Source organism: Amblyomma americanum, chromosome 2 (genome assembly GCF_052857255.1).
Source record: "Amblyomma americanum isolate KBUSLIRL-KWMA chromosome 2, ASM5285725v1, whole genome shotgun sequence".
NCBI lineage: Eukaryota > Metazoa > Arthropoda > Arachnida > Ixodida > Ixodidae > Amblyomma > Amblyomma americanum.
In genome coordinates, this window is record NC_135498.1 from 216,521,140 (window position 1) to 216,542,175 (window position 21,036).

Sequence of the window (21,036 nt, forward strand, 5' to 3'; positions counted from 1 at the left end):
CACACACACATGACACCTTCGTTGGGTGCGGCTCCCTTTGGCTTCGCTCGGAGGAACCATCTGGGGAAAGTGCCGTGAGCCTCGTTGGGTCATCACCGCTCCGTTTTCCACCTCTCCTCCTAGCAGTGTGGAATTCCATGAATCACTTGGTACACGACACTCAAGCGAAATTCATCAAATGTTTTGCGTCCACCATTTTCACACCACAAGACGAAGGCATTCACATGTCCATAATATGGAAAAAAAACTTTTTGTACCACTTGAGGCTCTTCCTAATGCTTTCAGCGAAACTCATCGTCATGTCCGTCTTGTCCACTAATCCCATGTTCATATTGTATTCGAGAACACATGCGGGCTTTGGCTTGTTCTCGCCTGTTACCCTATCCACCTTCCCTGTGTCTTCCAGCTGTGCATCATGCATTGACGTTAGGGCATGTACATCCCTCTTGTCATACCATTTGAGTGCAAGAAGCGTCTTGGTATGATATGACACCACTTCCCCCTTTTTTCATCTTTTTTGAGAAATTTGGAAGTCCCTGTTGGTCCGAACAGTTCCACATGTGTTGGTTTTTTTTATCTTGAAGGCAGTTGAACAGTGCTGGACTACTGTGCCAATTATCTACAAATAGCGAATGTCCTTTTCTGAGGTAGTCTTTAAGTAGCTCTAGAACGATGGAGCCAGAAAATCCCAAATCCTTGACCATGGTCATGTTTGTCATTGCTCCAGTGTACACAACAAATTTCAGAATGTAGCCGGTTTTGACATCACAAAGAACAAAGAACTTGACACCAAGGCGGTGCCTTTTCGAAGGAATGTATTGCCGAAATGACAGCTGCCCTTTCCATGGCATCATAGACTCGTCTATGCACAGGTCTTGGTGCTGAATTAGTAGGCTACTTAGCTTGCTCTGAATTGCTTCCATAAATGGCCGCATTGTTCTCAGCCGATCTGCGATATCTGTGGAGTCGCTCAGATAGAGAAGCCACAGGAAGAGCAGGAAGCGGTTCAACGAAAAAATGGTTGCAAAGAATGGTGTCTGCAACATAGGATTTGTGCTCCAGTAGTCTTGCAAGGCATTCTTTCTTATCAGGCCCATCAGCAGAACGACTGCAAGAAAACAATATGTTTCTGCTACATCTGTCTCCACCCAAGCTCTCAGCCGCAACGTGCGCGCAACTCCTTGTGCGCTTGTCTTCACTTGCGCGAACGGATTCGTTTCACTCATGATGTGTGAAACGATTGGCTCATCAAAAAACGGCTTGAAATAGTCACGTTCTTGCGCATCTGGTTGAAGAGTTGCGCTCTTTGGACGGTCCTGAACGTGATGCGTCGAAAGGAAACAACGGCGGTGAGAAATCGCCTTTCTTCCACATAGTTTCCGTTTGCCGTGCACGCTTCCGGGACAATGGTCCCACCGTTTCAACATCCGAATCTGACAATGCGGAACTCGCCTCTTCCTCGGATGAGATGCTGTCCGAGTCCGAATTCGAGCTCGGCTCGTATTCAGAATCGGAAGAGCCACCGCTCCAATGAGCAGACGAAGGTCCCGCCATCCAAAAGTAACCGCGCGCAGGGAGGATGCGCTTTCAGTGGCCCGCACAACGGAGAGAAATGGAACGTTGTGTGGTCAAGAAGACAGAGGGAGATGGAAAAAGGCTAAAGCAATTTGAGGGGCCTTACGTTTGCTGCTGCAAGCCAGAAGCGAGGGTGCGGCGAGAGAGCAAAACCAGCAATCGAGTCATGTGTCCGTCTCTTTTCGGAGAGGCAACGGGCGTGCTCCTGAACTTGATGTGCCGTAGCAGACACGCCAACAGAAGAAAAATAAAAACCTTCAAACCAGTGGAGGTGGCAGAACAACCCTTGAACCCATAACCACGCGCGCGCGACGCATGGTCCAGTGAACACGGAGCAACCACAGCACTCAGCAAAGAGAGAGGGAGGAGTGGCTGTCACACCGTACTCTTCAATACATGTACCAACACAGTGCGTGGCGAAAATACGAACTTGCAGAAAGATCCAACGGATGGTATGGCTAGTCCAGGAGTGCCAGCTTTGCGCTCGGGCACGAAATTTTGAACGCACGATAGAGAACGTACCGGTACGTCAGTGACACTGTGAGAGGGGAAGCACGAAGACGTACCGGTACATCTGTGACAGCGAAAGGGTTAAAGAACCCTGGGTGGTCAAAATTATCCAGAGCCCTCCCCTCATAGCCTGAGTCTGGGACGACAAAACTGCATAAACGAACCAAATTGTGAGGTCTCGCATATGTGGCAAGAAAACATGAAAGGAAGGTAGGGCACCATCATCTTTAGTAAAAACAGATTTCAAATGGTTGCTAGATGCATTGGATATTAATGCAAAATCATATACTTGTTAATTTTGAATGTATCGCAGTCCAAGGATTTAGGTGAAATAGGTGTTCGAAGTTCTTCTGGTTATGTTATGAAATTAGGTAATGATTCCCCATAGTAATGTTTTTTTTGTTTATGGGTACTTGATTGCTCATTATACAGGACAAATCTGAAATTCTGTTTTCATCTTCTGCATGAAGCGTTGGGAGGCAAGATCTCTTCTGCCTCCGTAGTTTCTCTGTCTCCCTGGAAATCTTACCTTTGGCTTTCTTAATGTTTGGCACAATATGCTTAGACTAATGCCAAAAAATATGTATATTATCAATGCTGTTATCAAATTCATCCAAATGGCAAGAAAGCACATCTATTATTGTCATGTCATTTGTTTTAGAAAAATTTGAAAATGTACAAGTTCTCCAGATTTCATTTGTAGAGGCAGAAGGTGCATGAAGCAATACAGCACGGTGGTTTGAAATTCTAGGAAGTACATCACTAAATAGCTTTTAGGCGCAAAAAAGGACAAGACACATAGGGTAGGTGACAGGACGAAGCGCCAACTTCCAACTGATTTTATTGCATGCGTGAAATGTACTTAAATAGCTTGTTGTCACATGTGCAGATGGGTCACCTAAAGCTCAAGTACGACTTGATAAGGCGCGCTCCAGGAATTTCTTTTCACAGTCGTACAATACTATCGATGTGTCACTTACGCACAGGTCGCCTTTCTTTTTGATAAAAAACGCTTCTATCAACTCCCTAGCATTAGTATTCTAGCTTTTGCCCAGAATGCGCACATCAGTGAAGCAAGGCTCACAATTGCGGGACGGGCACTTACTAATGTGCTTAGTTAGATGTGTGCCCTCCTTTTTCTGCTCTACGTTTCTCTCATGTTCCCTCGTTCGCTCATTCAGGCACCTGCCAGTCTGGCCTATGTAGGAGTGCCCGCAAGACAGGGGGATTTCGTAGACCACCCCTTCAGCACATTTTACGAACGGTCTCCTGTGCTTTGTTCCGCAGCCTCGTTCCTTGCTGTTCTCTTTATCAGTACGGGAGCAAAGGCCACCTAGCTTTCTCGGTGCCGAAAAGGCGAGCCGTACAGCATGGCGGCTAGCAACTTTTTTCAAATTATGGGCCACACGATGCACGTATGGCACCACCACTGGTCTTACCTCTTCTCGAGGGACCTCTGGCCTAGCTCCCCTAGCTCTCCTCTGGCCTTCTCCCCTTTTTTGTGCTCTTAATTTTTTACGCTGCAGTTATGTGGAAGCAAAGTAACCAACTTGCCCAAAAGCTCGTTTTACTAATAGCTCTACCAGTATCATTCTTTGTCTTGTTTAGGAGACATTCAACCACCGCAGTCACGAGCGAACGGGGGAACCCGGCTGCAAAAAGCCTAGCCAATTGGTTATAAAAACTGTCCTGTATTTTGTGAGGGCATGACTTTTTGAGAGCGGATTCAAGGCAAAGCGAAGCAATCCCGCGTTTAACAAGTTTGGAATGGCAGGAGTCAAAAGGTAGCAGTTGCTTCTTTGCACGCGGAAAGTAAGACCAACAGACCCGATCACCACAGAACTCAATTTTCAAGTCTAAAAACTGTAATGACTCATGAGCAGGTAGTTCGTGTGTGAACTCCAGACCTTTTCCATGCTCTCTAAAGGCAGATAAATCACTGTCCACCGTTTTCTTAAGGTTGTAAAGACCTTCTTTAGTTAAAACAATCATAAAATCATCAACATACCTAAATACTTTAAAAACCTTGTCAATGGGTAAAACTTGCTGCAGAGCTTGGTCAGTATGAGATAAAAAGATGCGACATAGCACCGGTGCCACACAGGACCCAATGCATATGCCTGATTTCTGCAGAAAAAACTGCTGGTCAAAAGTGGTAAAAGTAGATTCCAGGTAAAACTGTAATAAGGTTAAAAAGTCATCTATGGAAATACCGGCTGAGTTCTGAAAAGAAATCGGGTCATTTTCCTCAATACATTCCCTAACAGCGGAGAACAAGGGGCCATGAGGGACTGAATAGAACAAATCTACAACATCCACTGAAAAAGCACTCCCAACATCAGGGTTGGTTTAAAAAAATTCACAAATATCATTTGACCGTTTTGTCAAAAAAGGATCATTTACATGCAGCTTGGACAGGTGCTTAGTCAAACACATGCTAAGATTTTTTTGCCACGTGCCTTTTTCGGTTACGAACTATCGTAACCACGTGCCTTTTTCGGTTACGAACTATCGTAACCACGTGCCTTTTTCGGTTACGAACTATCGTAACCGAAAAAGGCACGTGGCAGAAAAATCTTAGCATGTGTTTGACTAAGCACCTGTCCAAGCTGCATGTAAATGATCCTTTTTTGACAAAACGGTCAAATGATATTTGTGAATTTTTTTAAACCAACCCTGATGTTGGGAGTGCTTTTTCAGTGGATGTTGTAGATTTGTTCTATTCAGTCCCTCATGGCCCCTTGTTCTCCGCTGTTAGGGAATGTATTGAGGAAAATGACCCGATTTCTTTTCAGAACTCAGCCGGTATTTCCATAGATGACTTTTTAACCTTATTACAGTTTTACCTGGAATCTACTTTTACCACTTTTGACCAGCAGTTTTTTCTGCAGAAATCAGGCATATGCATTGGGTCCTGTGTGGCACCGGTGCTATGTCGCATCTTTTTATCTCATACTGACCAAGCTCTGCAGCAAGTTTTACCCATTGACAAGGTTTTAAAGTATTTAGGTATGTTGATGATTTTATGATTGTTTTAACTAAAGAAGGTCTTTACAACCTTAAGAAAACGGTGGACAGTGTTTTATCTGCCTTTAGAGAGCATGGAAAAGGTCTGGAGTTCACACACGAACTACCTGCTCATGAGTCATTACAGTTTTTAGACTTGAAAATTGAGTTCTGTGGTGATCGGGTCTGTTGGTCTTACTTTCCGCGTGCAAAGAAGCAGCTGCTACCTTTTGACTCCTGCCATTCCAAACTTGTTAAACGCGGGATTGCTTCGCTTTGCCTTGAATCCGCTCTCAAAAAGTCATGCCCTCACAAAATACAGGACAGTTTTTATAACCAATTGGCTAGGCTTTTTGCAGCCGGGTTCCCCCGTTCGCTCGTGACTGCGGTGGTTGAAAGTCTCCTAAACAAGACAAAGAATGGTACTGGTAGAGCTAGGCCAGAGGTCCCTCGAGAAGAGGTAAGTCCAGTGGTGGTGCCATACGTGCATCGTGTGGCCCATAATTTGAAAAAAGTTCCCAGCCGGCATGCTGTACGGCTCGCCTTTTCGGCACCGAGAAAGCTAGGTGGCCTTTGCTCCCGTACTGATAAAGAGAACAGCAAGGAACGAGGCTGCGGAACAAAGCACAGGAGACCGTTCGTGAAATGTGCTGAAGGGGTGGTCTACGAAATCCCCCTGTCTTGCGGGCACTCCTACATAGGCCAGACTGGCAGGTGCCTGAATGAGCGAACGAGGGAACATGAGAGAAACGTAGAGCAGAAAAAGGAGGGCATACATCTAACTAAGCACATTAGTAAGTGCCCGTCCCGCAATTGTGAGCCTTGCTTCACTGATGTGCGCATTCTGGGCAAAAGCTGGAATACTAATGCTAGGGAGTTGATAGAAGCGTTTTTTATCAAAAAGAAAGGCGACCTGTGCGTAAGTGACACATCGATAGTATTGTACGACTGTGAAAAGAAATTCCTGGAGCGCGCCTTATCAAGTCGTACTTGAGCTTTAGGTGACCCATCTGCACATGTGACGACAAGCTATTTAAGTACGTTTCACGCATGCAATAAAATCAGTTGGAAGTTGGCGCTTCGTCCTGTCACCTACCCTATGTGTCTTGTCCTTTTTTGCGCCTAAAAACTATTTAATTATGAATCAAAACCAACTAGCCCAGCAGCAAGTGCTCTTAGAAGTATATCACATTGTGCTTTAGGAACAGTGTCTTCACTAACAAAAAAAATAATCGATTTAGGCGTACCCCGCACCCTCGTGTGCGATATCCAAGAGTGCATCAGCTGTATTGCACTCCCTGTATGACGTAGATGACCAGTTCACATTAGGTGAAAGAAAATCTAATCATTAGATGCGCAATATTTGAGAGAGGTCATGGCCCTTGCTGGAGGGCCACCTGGGCAGCAGAAGCTTGCTTGGTAAACAGATTTGTTGTCTCTCTTTCAGCTGCGGAGACGGCGCTTGGCACGGCTAGCCTCAAGTGAGCCATGCCCGCAGGAGGGCATAACAGCAGTCACCATGGAGACGGAGGAGGAGGAGGGCAGTGGTCGCTACAGGTGCTGTGCACCCATGCTTACAATTATCAAGTGTTGGGAGTTAGCATTACCAGGAGAGAGCAGTCTTCGCCTGTAGAAAGTGTTTTTTTAACTTTCACTTTGCTTATTAGTCTAAAAAGTTTGCAAACAGCCAGCTGATGCTGGAGGCCATAGCAAAGCCATTGAAAATGTGCATATGACCACTCATTGACTAATGGCTGGTATGGAACCTATCAGTGGATTTTGTTGGTTTTATTCAGCTGGCTGGTGTGAACACTGGCGGTGTGATTATTGAGAACGATGGCAAGTAGGGAAATTGTTTACAGTTTGGCTACTACTTGGCCACAGATAACATGGATTGAGCAGTAGGAATATGACTCCCTTTTGTGGCAAAGTCCTAAAAATGCAGAGTTATTCTCACTGTGCATGAAATATGTGAAAAAACATCATCCAGCCCAACTGTGCAGGACACATCATGTACCAGCCGTGCACACTTCATTATCCTTGCTTCTCTTCCTTTTGCTCTGTCCAAAGTTTGAGGTGCATGGATGCTGCTGCGGAAGATTTTAAAAGCAGCATTCGCAGCCAGAGCTTTTCATTTGTTTCATATACATCACTCAAGGAGTGGTTTTAGTTGTGTTATTGTTCTTTACAATGCATTAGGCAGCCACTTGGAGGATCGCGCCAGTTAATATTTTGCAATTGGAAAATTTTTCTCTCATCCTGTGCAAGTTTCAACAGCCAAACGGCTGCTGTGACGTAAAAGACTTGTTCAGGTCACGTGAGACATGTGAAAACTGTGGTATGCGTGCTGCTTTCTTTGTTTTAATTCACAGCAACTCTTAGGCAAGCCTGCCCAAGTGTTGGAATGTAAAAGAATTGAATAAGCAGCGACTATATTGTTGCGTTTTGGTGACGGCATTCCAGGCAGTGAGGAAGGCAGTGAAACAAGGCTTCCAAAATTGGGCTGGCTTGCACTCGCAGTGGACTGAATCACTCGGCGGCAGGGAATAGAATGTGCGCTGCTCTCTGCTGTGCTCATCTTAAGGCTTATAACAAGCTTTCGAGATACGGCGTGCAAAATTACCACAACAGTCTGGAACATCATAGAAGCAGCTCTGCCTGGATGCGACCAATCGAGATAAAACTGGTCGCATCTTTCATCACACACAAAGCGATAAAGCCGTGTGCTGGCAGGTTTGAAGAATGACCAAACAAACAATACAAACATTGTTGGCAATATTGCAGTTTTTGCATGCCTCATATGACACATGCTGGTAGATAGGAAAGGGATTTGCTGCCACCATCGCCTGGCGCCACGTCCTCCCTTGCACTGTGTACAAGGAAGAAGACCGTTTTTGTTTCTCTCTAATCACATGGAAGGGTGAACCTCACGTTACTCCTTCAGAATAAATTCTTTCAGCAAAGCACATTTATCAAATAGAATTAATGGGACCTGGAGGCCCCAGTGTAGCAGTGTGGTCATATTTGAGTTAAGTTTGACTGTTTTTGTTGTCAAAATATTGCCTCTTCTGCAGTCTATATATAACAATGAATGTTTTTCCCCTCCGAAGACATTCACCGCAAGCATTTTTCATGTAGAAAGGAAGTTTCAAGAGCGACCCACCACACATATTGAGATGTCGATTCATACGATTGCACTTATGTCAACAACAACAACCCAAAGATAAAGCATAACACAAAAGCATTGAACCTCCATGGCAGCAAATTGAAAACTGCAGGACGATGCAGAACCGTAGTGCAATTACGCCAAAGGTTGAATGCCTTCTGACGAACGCGCCAAACAACAGTTTGTGTTATCCCCGCAGGGGCGTCTGTAATATGCAGATGTTAGTGAGTGGTGACATTATGGGTTCCCGAGCATCCGAAGGGACATCCCACGCAGGGGGATGATGGTGGGCAGTGCGCCACAACAGACTGAAGCACCAACGCTTAGCCTTGCTTGCGTGGCATCGCCATGTCCAGGGGAAAAGGGGATTTTGTAGGTTGAGCCGATGCCAAGCGTTTGGACCTTTAAGGCCCCTCGGCAGAGGCGACACACCACTTTGGCCTCAGCTTCCCGTAGACGGCACCTCCGGCCTGACCCGACCAAGGGAAATCGACAGTTGCCTTTTCCTGTCCTTCCCTTTATCCTTTGGTTTTTTATTTTCTTTCTCCTACTCTCCTCTCCCTTTTTTTGCAGCGGCTAGGGTTAGTTAACCTTGTGTGGTCAACTACTTTAGTTGGGGTGTAGAGCTGGCCGTCTCCTCATTAGGCTTCGTGGTGGGCAGCTGGCTCTGTGGCCAAAAAACAAACAATCTTCATGGCTTCCCATGCAACAAATGATTGCCCTAAAAAGAAAAAGGTGTGGGCCGATGTAACTACACAATTTTTTCAAAGAACAAAACAAGCTTTCCCGAGATACTATGTGGCACATAGTGAAACAGAAAAACCAGCCTGAATCATTTCACTGTTCATTGTCTCTAAATGTCTGACTGTTGTCCTAGGCTTTGGCTACAAGTTTATGAAGGTAGCCAATGGCGACCTGCTCCTTGAGATCCGAGCTAATGTTCAATGCTCCAAACTCAAAACATAGTGACCTTCGGAGACATCCCTGTCTCCATCAGCGCCCACAGATTATTTAATAGTCAAAGGTGTAATCTCAGAACATGATTTCCTGACTCTGACGTAAGAAGAAATGTTGGAGGGCCTGAAAGACCAGAACCTGACTTACATAAGCGTATCAAAATTCGGAAAGATGTGAAGGAAACACCAACAAAACTTATTGTCCTGACTTTCACCTCTAGCTAACTCCCATATGCCGTACACAAGTGTACATGAAAATAACTGTCTGACCATACATCCGAAATCCCAGAAGGTGCTTCAAGTGGCATAGATTCGGCCATGGCTCCCAGAGCTGTCGCGGCTGGCAAGCCTGTGCCAAATGTGCATCAAATGACCATTGAGTCCGTGCAGTGCAACACTGCACCAAAGTGCGCTAACTGTGTTAGGGACCAACCTGCATACTCGTGATCGTGTCCATCCTGGAAGAAAGGGAAGGAGATAACTATCTAAACTAAGGAAAATATAACATTTCAGGAAGCACGAAAACGGTTCGCACAAACACGAGGAACGTACCTGTTCATAGGAAAAACAAATTTCGCCGATGGGGTGCAACAGGGCAGGACACCACGATGGCCTACATTTCCTGGCTAGGCCACATACAGTGAGCCTGAAGCAGGGCCATCTGTGCCCCCGGCAGATGCAAGAAAGGGTGCCCTGCTACCTGTGACAAAGGGCTCGCTGGCTCTTCAGTCGGCAGCCCGCAAGGTTTCCCCCAATCTCGAGAGGCCTGAAACTCGTGCACCCGCAGCTACTCTGTGGTCCTCCAGCACCTCTAAGGAGGTGATGGACATGTCAAGTTCACCCCGGCTTCAGTGGAGGTGTAGCTCTCATGAGCGAAAAAAAATCTACCTCAATAATAGGCCCAAAAACTCATTAGCATGGCATTTTTAATTTCTTGGAATTGTCATGGATTTTTAATAAACTACAGCGATGTAAAAATTTTTTTGAGCTTGCTTTCTCCGGTCATCCTATGTCTACAAAATACCAAAAGTCCTATTCTGAGTTTTTGTCATAATAAAAAGCGTCATAATCTGCTGCAGTGGCCACACCTGATTGGTCGAAATGCCGGAAGTGGATCTTGGTTTGGTTGCGATTGTGAGCAGTGGCAAGGTGTCACTGCGCTGCGGCGGTTGCTGCAGTGAAACGTCCAGCGGCGCTATTGCTGTTTGCCAAGAAATGGAATGTGACCAATGCGACAGAAGAAAAATTCAGCCACAAGTTTAATTGCGCATCGGATTCCACTGTAAAGGGGTAATATCAAAGCTGCTTTATTTACCCAATGGACTTCAACAAATGGAAATAGTACTTCAGATACTCTTTTCTGCATCGTAAAGTCCGGAGGTGTACTTAAAGAAGAAAATATTGTACGCAACTACGCATGGCTTTTCAGTGACGGACAACGGCTGCTGCAGCCGTGCTGCAGCTGTCGATTGCAAACACAATGTTTCACATTTGTCTTGAAACTAAAAGGGAAGGGAAAGGAAAATTTATGGCATGCACTCACTTGATGCACCATGCGTGCTTCATGCCGTGCTGAACCAGGATACCGTGACAACTTGTCTGCAACATCGCTGAACGTAAGTTGGTGCTGTGATTGGACAGTTGTGCAAACGGTAATTTATGTTTTTCGTTCCTTTTATGCAGGCACTGCAAGAACCGCTAGATGTTGTTGGGTTTTTAATTTTTCTGCAGCAAATAAATTAAAGGGATGAGCTGTTAAAAAATCTTGCACTGTTTCTCATTATATATGCGTTGGGGGACTTCGCAGACAATGTTTTCGTCGGTTTGCCATGGTACAAAGCGCACGCATGCCCACATTGATGCCTGAAAAACTCAAATGCAAGCTAACTCGCGAGCTCAATGCAGAGCCACACCACTGTAGCTATTGAGAACTGTAAGGGACGTCGAAAAAACCACCTCTGGCATGTCAAACGCATCACTGCAGTAATGTGTAGCTGGCAACTGACCGTCCGTGCACATGAGCGGTTTCACACTGCCAGGCATTACACACGATCATGATGCAGGACGTTTATAGAGCTAATAGAGTTCTAGAATAGGAAATGCACGTTTACACACAGTAAATGCAAGCATTTTACGGGACATTATGGTTTATGTTACATCATTCAATGTACGCAGATGAGATAACGTTGGTGATAGTGGCGCCATCTGGTTTGGATGAAGATAACCAATTTCTAAAATAAACTGGCGCTCTTTAGGGCTAGGAGCTACCCAACCGTCCAACGAAATAGGCCAAATTTATCGTCCACCCAATTTGTTATAGGCAAGAAGGGTTTCCTGGTGGGCTAGTTGATGCTTCTCGTTCGTGATTAAACTGTGCGAAAGAAACAGGAACAAAGACAAGAAACACGTACACACACAGAGTGCAGACTTCCAACTTTTATTCGAAAAACGCTTTGAGCATTTCTATAATATGCACCAAACCACCTCATGACACAGCCAGGATCCAACACAGCAGATAAGCTTAACAGTTGAGTATAGCCAATCTGGAGAACCAGTCTAAAAAACCCCAAGTGTGTGCATGCCTAAACACCCTTCATACCTAGATAAAAGGCGAGAGGAACGTAAAAAACCTGACGGTGAAACTTGAAATTCAATGAGAACGAAATATGGAAACGGCTGAACCATGTATTACGAGCGAAAACTTGCTAAGCAAAAGGGACCAACAGTGCTTGCACCTTCATCTTTTACTGTTGTTACTGTTGGTTCCACGTCTCATCCCTGTTGCTTAGTAAGTTTTCGCTCGTAATACATGGTTCGGCCGTTTCCATACTTCGTTCTCTTTGAGTTTTTAGTTTCACCGTCGGGTTTTTACATTCCTCTCTCCTTTTATCTAGGTATCAAGGGTGTTCAGGCATGCACACACTTGGGGTTTTTTAGATTGGCTTTCCAGATTGGTTGTATTCAACTGTTAAACTTATCTGCTGTGTTGGATCCAGGCTGTGTCATGTGGTGGGTTCATGCGTATAAAAGGAATGCTCGAAGCGTTTTTCGAATAAAAGTTGGAAGTCTGCACTCTGTGTGTGTACGTGTTTCTTGTCTTTGTCCCTGTTTGTTTGGCGCGGTTTAATCAAGAGTTGTTATAGGCAAAGTAAGACGAAGCAAGAGCCACATGCACAGTTTATAGTCATTTCACGTGCTGAAAATGCAGTAACACCGAGAAGTCCACTTCGAAGCGAGAGGCTCTGCTTCACAGCGCGCTGCCATGTTGACTGTCCTTGAACATCTGCTGCATGCAGCGTGTTGGACGTTGCCGTCCGGTTTCTTCGACACTTTTTGCTGCATCCGAACCGCCACATCTGCTTCCGGCGTTTCGACCAATCAGGTGTGGCTGCTGCGGCAGATTATGATGCTTTTTATTATGACACAAACTGGGAATACGGACCCAACTTAGGACCTCTGCAAAAAAATATTTTAAAGAGGTATGAAGTCTTTCAATGTGACCTAGAGCAAGCAAGTACGCTGTCTGGAGCTGCTGCTATTGTTGTCCAGAGCAGTGTTGCAACCCACGAAATAAATCTTAATGCCAAATATGAAGCTTTAGCAGTCATCATCCTTCACTTTAAAACATAAACAATATGCTCGGTATTAACACGTTTTGGCGGGCTAGTTGGTTAAGCATCTTGAATAAACAGCGCGAACAAAGACGAGCACAAAAGACAAGAAAGCGAACGACACGACGCAGCGCCGTGTCGTTCGCTTTCTTGTCTTTTGTGCTCGTCTTTGTTCGCGCTGTTTATTCAAGATGCTCGGTATATCTTCAGCCACATTATCTGTAACACTACATGACTTAGAAGCACTTTTTGAACAGCTGCCAGAGCCATATCTGGTAGCGGGGATTTTAATGCACACTCCTCTTTTCAGGGTACTGAACAAATGGGCACTACAGGCCTTATTTTAGAATATTTATTGTGCGCAATAACGTGTGCCTGCTGAATATGGGAAAGCACACGTACTGCCCTCCAAGCACTTGAAAAATGAGCTGCTTGAATTTATATTTTAGTTCACCATCTGCTTTTATAGATTTTAAGTGGGATGTTTTAGATAACCCGTACGCAAGTGATCATTGTGAGGAGCAAAACCGCAAAACAGGACGGGACTGAGGCAGGCGACAACACAGGGCGGACCTGACAACTGAACATTTGCGGTTTAGCGGTTTTGCTCCTCACGATGTCCTACCAACTGGCCTACAACTAAGTCCTTCTAAGTGATGATTTGCCTCCCAGTATCAGCCTATCATCCTCGCCATCAATTATCCCAAACAACCCTCACTGTTAGAAGTTGCACTTAGCCGACTGGGCACTTTTCGGAGAAAAAGCGAGCCGAGAAAATTATTTCAGATGATTGCGGTATAGACGAACTGAATGAAATGTTCATAACTTGTATAATTACTGCCACATGGCTGTCTATTCCTGAATCCTTGGGAATGGTGTGACAAAATCATAAAGCTTGGAATAAACAGGAATGTTGAGAAGTGACAGAGAAACAAAACAAAGCCTGGGTCATTTGGTGTAGATGTCGTAGATGACTTGAAAACCTTATAAATTTCAAAAAGGCGAGAGCCACAGCCAGGCATATCCATAGGTGTGCTGAGAAAACATCGTGGCAAAACTGTATCTTCCATAAACAGTTCAATCACGGCAAAGAGGGAGAGAGGGAGAAAAATTGTGCAGAGGAAATCGGGCCTCCCAGGCGCTGCTGGCGACGTTCTTTTTGTCTTGCCGGGTCCATGGAGCGTAGTGAGGTCCCCAGTCCTCCCAGGTAAAGCCGGACAGGCCATGAGGATATGGGTCAGGTTTGCCTTCTGTGCATTGCGCAGAGGGCAGGAAGGTGGGATGGGTCGGTAGGGTTGGTACCGCGTTTGCAGACGGTACCAAAGGTCTTGCTACCTGGCAGTGAGGGAGGAGTGTTGCAACCCAAATCTTAATGCCAGATATGAAGCTTTAGCAGTCACCATCCTTCACGAGTATTCGCAATGAGTTCAGCGAAGGTACACGCCCGTTCCTTTGAGGATCCCCCCATGAAGTCCGCCTGTGCCCGGTTTCTATACCCTCGGGCTAAAGAATCGGCGGCCTCTTTGCCAAGCTTCGCGAGTGCACGGGCACCCAGGTGAGCTCAGTGCTGCAGAAGGATGGGGGGGTTCTAGGCCAGTATTTGGTAGGTGGCAGAGTGAAATATGGGAGCAAGCATGTAAATTGAATGGTAGCTACTTCACTGTCCCTCTTCCCTCTGCACAAGGAACACAAAACAAGTATTGATAAACAAGCAGACGTACTAGCGGAGCATTTTTCAGCAGTCTCTAGTTCTCACATTACACATTAATTTTTAAAGTAGAAAAACACAGCTGAAAAACAGACGTCCGACAAGTGACAGTTCAAGTGAGCTTTCTAACAACTTAATCACACTTCAAGAAATACATGAAGTAATAATATAGACCAGTAAATGGAGAGCACCTAGCTCCGATAAAATACATTACGAAATGCTGACCCATTTCTTCAAAGCTGCTGCTCTCTTGAAAAATATGGAAATTAGAAAAATTACTGCAAGCATGGAAAAATCTTATTCTACCATTCCTGAAACCTGGAAAGCCGTCAACCTCTCCTGGTAGTTATAGACCAATAGCACTCACCAATATCCCTCCAGAGAAAAGTGCACAACAGCTGTATCTTACCAGTACTCACCTATGGGGCAGAAATGTGTAGGCTAACGAAAAGGGTCCAGTTTAAGTTGAGGACAACACAGCGAGTCATGGAAAGAAAAATTGGCTGTGATTTAGCTCTGGTTATACCTGGAGTGACACGATAGCTACAGCTGGCTGAGTGGAACTCGCTCAGTCCAATTGCAAAGTCAGTTTCGCCGCTCTGTTTCGCTGGCCGTTCCTTCTTCGTCCCTGGACGTGGGTTGACTCTCCCCCTCTGTGCCCCCCCCCCCCTCCCACTCGGTCCCGCCGGAGGGCCGTGTCGCTGTCAGCTGCTGCGCACCTCGTGACCAACCACGTGATCTACCTCGTGACCAGCCACGGGCCGCCACGGTGGCCACGGGGTGGCCACGCTGAAGGCTTGAAATGCTAGCTTTCCCTACAAAAATGATAGGTGTAGCTTTGAGACCGGAGCGGGCAGAGTGGGTGAGGGAACAAACGGGGGTTAATGACATCCTAGTCGAAATCAAGAGGGAGGAATGGGCTTGGGCAGGGCGTGTAATGTGAAGGCAAGATAATCGCTCGGCCTTAAGAGTAACGGAGTGGATTTCAAGAGAAGGCAAGCATAGCAAGGGGCGGCAGTAGGCTAGATGGGCAGATGAGATTAAGAAGTTTGCAGGTATAGTGTGGACGCAGCTGGCAAAGGACAGGGTTAATTGGAGAGACATAGGAGACGCCTTTTCCCTGCAGTGGGTATAGTCAGGCTGATAATGATGATGACTCACGAGTTGTCTCGCCAGACCTTTTGGAAATGTCTTAGATATTAGGTTAATATTTGCTCTCGAATCCCATGAACTTTTGGACATCCACCAATGTGGATTCAAGAAAGCATGTTCAACAACTGACCATCTTGTGAGCGTTGAAAACGCAGTAGGACAAGCATTCATACACAACACCCCTCCGCAAGAGCATCTGCTACATGCAGATGTTGGTGTGTTGCGACACTATGGTTTCCCGAGCATCCGCAGGGTCATCCCCGCAGGGGGATGATGGTGAACAGTGCATCACCATGGACCCGAGCACCCACGCTTATAGGCTTGCATGGCATTGCCATGTTCGGCCGACACTCACAGTCTTGTTGGCACTCTTGCCTTGAATTTGCCTTGAATCCTTTTCTCACCCAACCGAGCCGTGCGTACTTGCCTTTTAACTGACTTAAATTTGGGCATGTTCCTTCAATCGTTTGTTGATGCAATGGCCTACGTAAAGTGTTCCACAAATCATGTGAATGGCATATACCAAGCCTGTTGAACACTTCACAAACGGAATGTCAGGCCGTATTATCTGACATCCTCTTTTTTTTGGATCATCAAATGCGTGGGCAGAACTTTTGGGTGCCGAAAAAACAACAGACACACCATGCCTGTTGGCCACTTTCTTGATGTTATGTGATGTCTTGTGCAAGTATGGCACATCCAGAGGCTTATTGGCCAACGATCATTATCCATTCTTCGTATTCCATTCTTCAGTTTCTGAAGCAGGGTCTCAGCGACAGTAATGAAGTCCAAAGGGGGGAAACCCGTCGCCAAAATTCGGCTAATCTGACCCTGAAAGCCTCATTGCATCTGATGTTGGCACGATTTTTTGAGACAGGATTCCTTACAGTGCAATGCAATAGCTCTTTTGACAGTCTTCGAGTGTGCCGAATCATAAGGCAGCAAATCCTCTTTTGCACGAGGGTAATAGTCCCAGCAAACATGTCTTTCAGAGAAGGCTTGTTTGAAGTCTAAAAACTGTAAAACAGCTGTGTCAGGTGGTTCATGGGTAAAATTTAGCCTTAGTCCATATTTGTTAAAGGTGTCTAAAACTTCACCTTCTGTAGAGGAGCTGAGCTGATTGCAGTGAACAGGAAAATGGCCTTGAAAGCAAGAAATGAAGAGGACCACAACTGTTGTCTTCTAGAAGCTGTGGACTGTCTATGGAAGTGCTCTCCAAGAGATGTAGCCGTGCAGGAAAACAAAAGACTCCTAAATGGTATGGTAACTTTGTTTAAGAAAAATAACCTTATGCTTGTTCAAGCAGACAGGGAGACTGGGTTTGTTGTTCTTGTGAGGGGAATGTACAATTAAAAAGCGCAGTTGGCAACCAATAAGAATTTTGTTCCTCTCAATAAAAGTCCCATCTTGGCTCACTTGCCAGGGATATACTGAATAGCAGAGGTAATAGCTTAAATGCTTTCTTTACAGCCAAAACCCACAAGCCAGAAATTCCTTTCCATACTATTGTTAATTAAGAAGGATCGTGGCAGAGAAACGTCCCTTTTCTCACCAAAATATCTGCTGATGTCACCCATTTTCTTGTCAGCACAGATGATGTTGGCTTTGGGTTCTCTGTAGATGTACAAGAAGAGCTCTAGTTTGGGCTAGTTGGTTCATGATTCACAAAGAAAACGGCGCGAAATACGGGGACAAAAAAGAACATACACGACAGGACCAGGGCCAACTTGCAACTGAATTTCATTTTATGTCAAGCCTGCCTTTTTGTAAGCCAACACGCCCTAACATCCATGCAATCACACATTCGCAAAGTCACGAAGCCAAAACATGCAGTACAACAGGTCACCGAAAGATATCTAAACATGAAGCGAATAAGTAGCCTCGCGATAAGAAAAAACTCAGTCAAGAAAAATATAACAAACAGCTCTACATCAGCATGAAAACAAACGATCATGACCAAGCAAACCCTTAACAACTGAAAGCGAGCAGTGCTACCAGATGACCAACAAGGAATGTTTTAAAAAAAAGGTGAATGAAGATTTAAGACCAAAGCCGCGTCAGAGGTACAAAAGGCGGAAGGCGTGATGAGTGCAAAAACCTTTAACAACCAGAACCTATCAACCAGCAAACACATGAATGATATCCGATGACCAACAAGAAACATGGAAAAAGTGAAAAAAAAAAGTGAATAATAGGCTCAGGCCAAAGTCTGCGTCAGAAACAGAAAATGCGAACAGGAATCCGCGCAAACAATGGCACATCATCAAAAAGAATAGCACCTAATGCTGGGCAGGAGACCATATGGTCTCGTCAAGTTTTGTTGCTCAAGTTCACCGGTTAAAAGAAGCAGGATACCCCTCCTATATGGCTTCTTCCGTGTGTCAAGCCATTCTGCAGAAGTTGAAGCAAGGTCCCCAAAGCAGAGATCCGGTTTTGCGCAACCGTGTGGCAGTAATGCCGTATATCCGCAATGTATTGCACAGCCTTAAGAAAATAGCAGGCAGACATAACGTTCAGGTCGCATTCTCAGTCCCCTGCAAACTTTCAAGGCTTTGCGCCATGAAGAACAGAGAAAAAAAACCGGCTTGTACTGTGGAACATCAAAACAAGTTCACACAGCGCAGGACTCTGGTTGTTTACCAGATTCCCTTAAGCAGCGGGCTCATCTACATTGGCCAAACAGGTCATTGTTTCAATGAGCGTGCCAGCGTGCACTGCCTAAATTTTTCCAAAATAATGAAGGAAGCTTCCTAGTGGATCACTGCAAAGCTTGCAGGAATTGCCGTCCTGAGTTGGAGAAAACTATCTTCTTGAGGAGTGCGAAGGACTGATTCGGGAGAGAGGTGGTGGAAGCCTATTATATCAGGAAAGAAGAAAGCAGATGCGTCAGCAAGCCATCCATTACGCTTAGCAACGAGGGGATCACTTTGCTAGAAGATTTTTTGTAAGTTCTTCGTTTTGTCGTGCATTCCCTTCGGCATTGGGTGCTATTCTTTCTGACGATGTGCCGATCGTGAATGTGCCATTGCTTACGCGGATTCCTGTTCACATTTTGTGCCTTTGACACAGACTTTGGTCAGAGCCTGTTTTTCACCCTTCTCACTTTTTTTCCATCTTTCTTGTTGGTCATCGGATATCATTCATATGGTTGCTGGTTGATCGGTTCCGGTAGTTAAAGGTTTTTGCACTCTTCATGCCTTTCACCTTTTGTACGTTTGATGCGGCTTTGGTCTTAAGTCTTCATTCTTCACCTTTTTTTTTAAACGTTCCTTGTTGGTCATCTGGTGGCACTCATCGTTTTCAGTTGTTAATGGTTTGCTTGGTCATGATCGTTTGATTTTCATGCTGATCCAGCGCTGTCTGTTATTTCTGTTTTTTTCTTCGGGATGGCCATAATAAAATATGTTACCTGGTTACTTATCACTTATCCTGATTCATGTATTAGGTATCTTTCAGTGATCTGTTGTACTGCAAGTGTTGGCTTCGTGACTTTGTGAATGTGTGATTACAGGGATGTTAAATTGTGTTGGCTTGCAAAAAGGCAGGTTTGACACGTAATAAAATTCAGTTGCAAGTTGGCGCTGGTCCTGTCGTGTATGTTTCTCTTTTGTCACCATATTTCGCGCTATTTTCTTTGTGAAAGGCGTACAAGACCTGTTTTATTCGGTCTCTCAAGATCAGCTTTTGTTGGCTATACAAGAATGCATTGACGCAGGTGGTGATGTGTCATTTCAGAATGTATCAGGCTTGTCAGTAGATCAATTCATCTCTTTATTGCAGTTTTACTTGAGGTCTACTTTTATCATATTTGACAACCTGCTTTTTTTGCAGCACAATGATAGTATTTGTATTGAGTCCTGTGTGGCTGCAATTCTGTGTGATATTTTTTTAGCAAAAGTAGATCAACAGTTAGATAGGTATCTTAATGGGGGGCACTTTTAAAGGTTTTTAGATATGCTGACGATTTTTAGTGCTTTTAAAAAAGCAGAAGACCTTCGCTTTCTGTTCTCTCTCCTCCTTTTCAACTCTGTTCCTCGCCCTATTTGAGGTGTGTGCCTTCATTCAATAAAATTCACTTGAAAGTCAGTGCTTGTGTCTTGTACCTTTACCTACCCCTCTAGAGAAGGTAACATTTTAGACACCTTTAACAAATGTGGACTCGGGCTAAATTTTATCCATGAAATACCTGGCGGAGCTGTTTTACAGTTTTTAGAGTTAAAACTGACCTTCTCTGAAAGGCACGTTTGCTGGGGCTATTACTCTCGTGCAAAAAAGGATCTGCTGCCTTACGATTGGGCGCACTCGAAGTTTAGGAGAGCGAGTTGACGGGCTAGTTGGTATTGCATGGTGTAGGAACAGCGCTAAGAACAGGACAGAAATCAAACATGGAAGCACAAGGACAGGTGCTGCACTGCTATTTTTCTTAGACTCAAAGTGCACCAGCTAGCCCAATAAGAAGCTTTAATGAAGTTGGTGTGGACAGCGCCCGTCCCTGTGCTTCCATGTTTGACTTCTGTCCTGTTCTTAGCGCTGTTCCTACACCACACCTACACCCGCACTCGAAGATTTCCACAAGAGTTATTGCATTGCACTGTATGGAATCCTGTCTCAAAAAATCGTGCCCTCATCAGACGCAAAGAAGCTTTCAGGATCAGATTAGCCGAATTTTTGCGGCGGGTTTTCGCCCTTCTGTCTTAATTACAGTCGCTGAGAACCTGCTTCAGAAACTGAAGAATGGAACACAAAAAATGGATGGTGATCATCAGAAGGCCGATAAACTGTGCCATACTTGCACAAGACATCACATAACATCAAGAAAGCGGCCAAGAGGCATGGTGTGTCTTTTGTTTTTTCAGCACCCAAAAGTTTTGCCCACGCATTTGCGACATTCCGTTTGTGAAGTGTTCAACAGGCGTGGTGTATGCCATTCACATGGTGTGTAGAACACTTTACGAAGGTGAAACCGGCCGCTGCATCAAGAAATGATTGAAGGAAGATGCCCAAATTTAAGTCAGTTAAAGGACAAGTACGCACATTTGGTTGCGCAAATAAGTGGGTGCAGAAGGATGCATGGCTCGGTTGGGTGAGACCAGGATTCAAGGCAAGAGTGCCCACAAGACTGTGCGTGTCGGCCTGGAAGCATACTGTGTTAAGAAACATGGCAGCAGCTGCATCAGCACTTCGTCATTATCACTCTTCACAGCAGAGGTCGACTTTTTAGGAGCAGCGAACATTTCAGTTTTTGTATGTGTTATTGCTTAAAAGAACGTCTTGCTGGGCAAGCTGGTAACTGTACATCTTCGGTTACAGGCGTCCCGTCTTTCTGCCTTGTGTTTTGTCTGTTTTTCGCGC

At 45.2% G+C, this 21,036-nt stretch overlaps 1 protein-coding gene across 3 annotated transcripts in view; it reads left to right on the forward strand.

Moving 5' to 3' along the window:
• The window catches only part of Ube4B (Ubiquitination factor E4B), a 423,977-nt gene that overhangs the window by 31,398 nt on the left and 371,543 nt on the right, over positions 1-21,036 (forward strand). For all 3 annotated transcript variants that reach the window (XM_077655721.1, XM_077655722.1, XM_077655720.1), the window contains exon 2: positions 6,539-6,648. In XM_077655721.1, the coding sequence (XP_077511847.1) occupies positions 6,539-6,648 (110 nt within the window). The remainder of the gene's footprint in view (positions 1-6,538; positions 6,649-21,036) is intronic.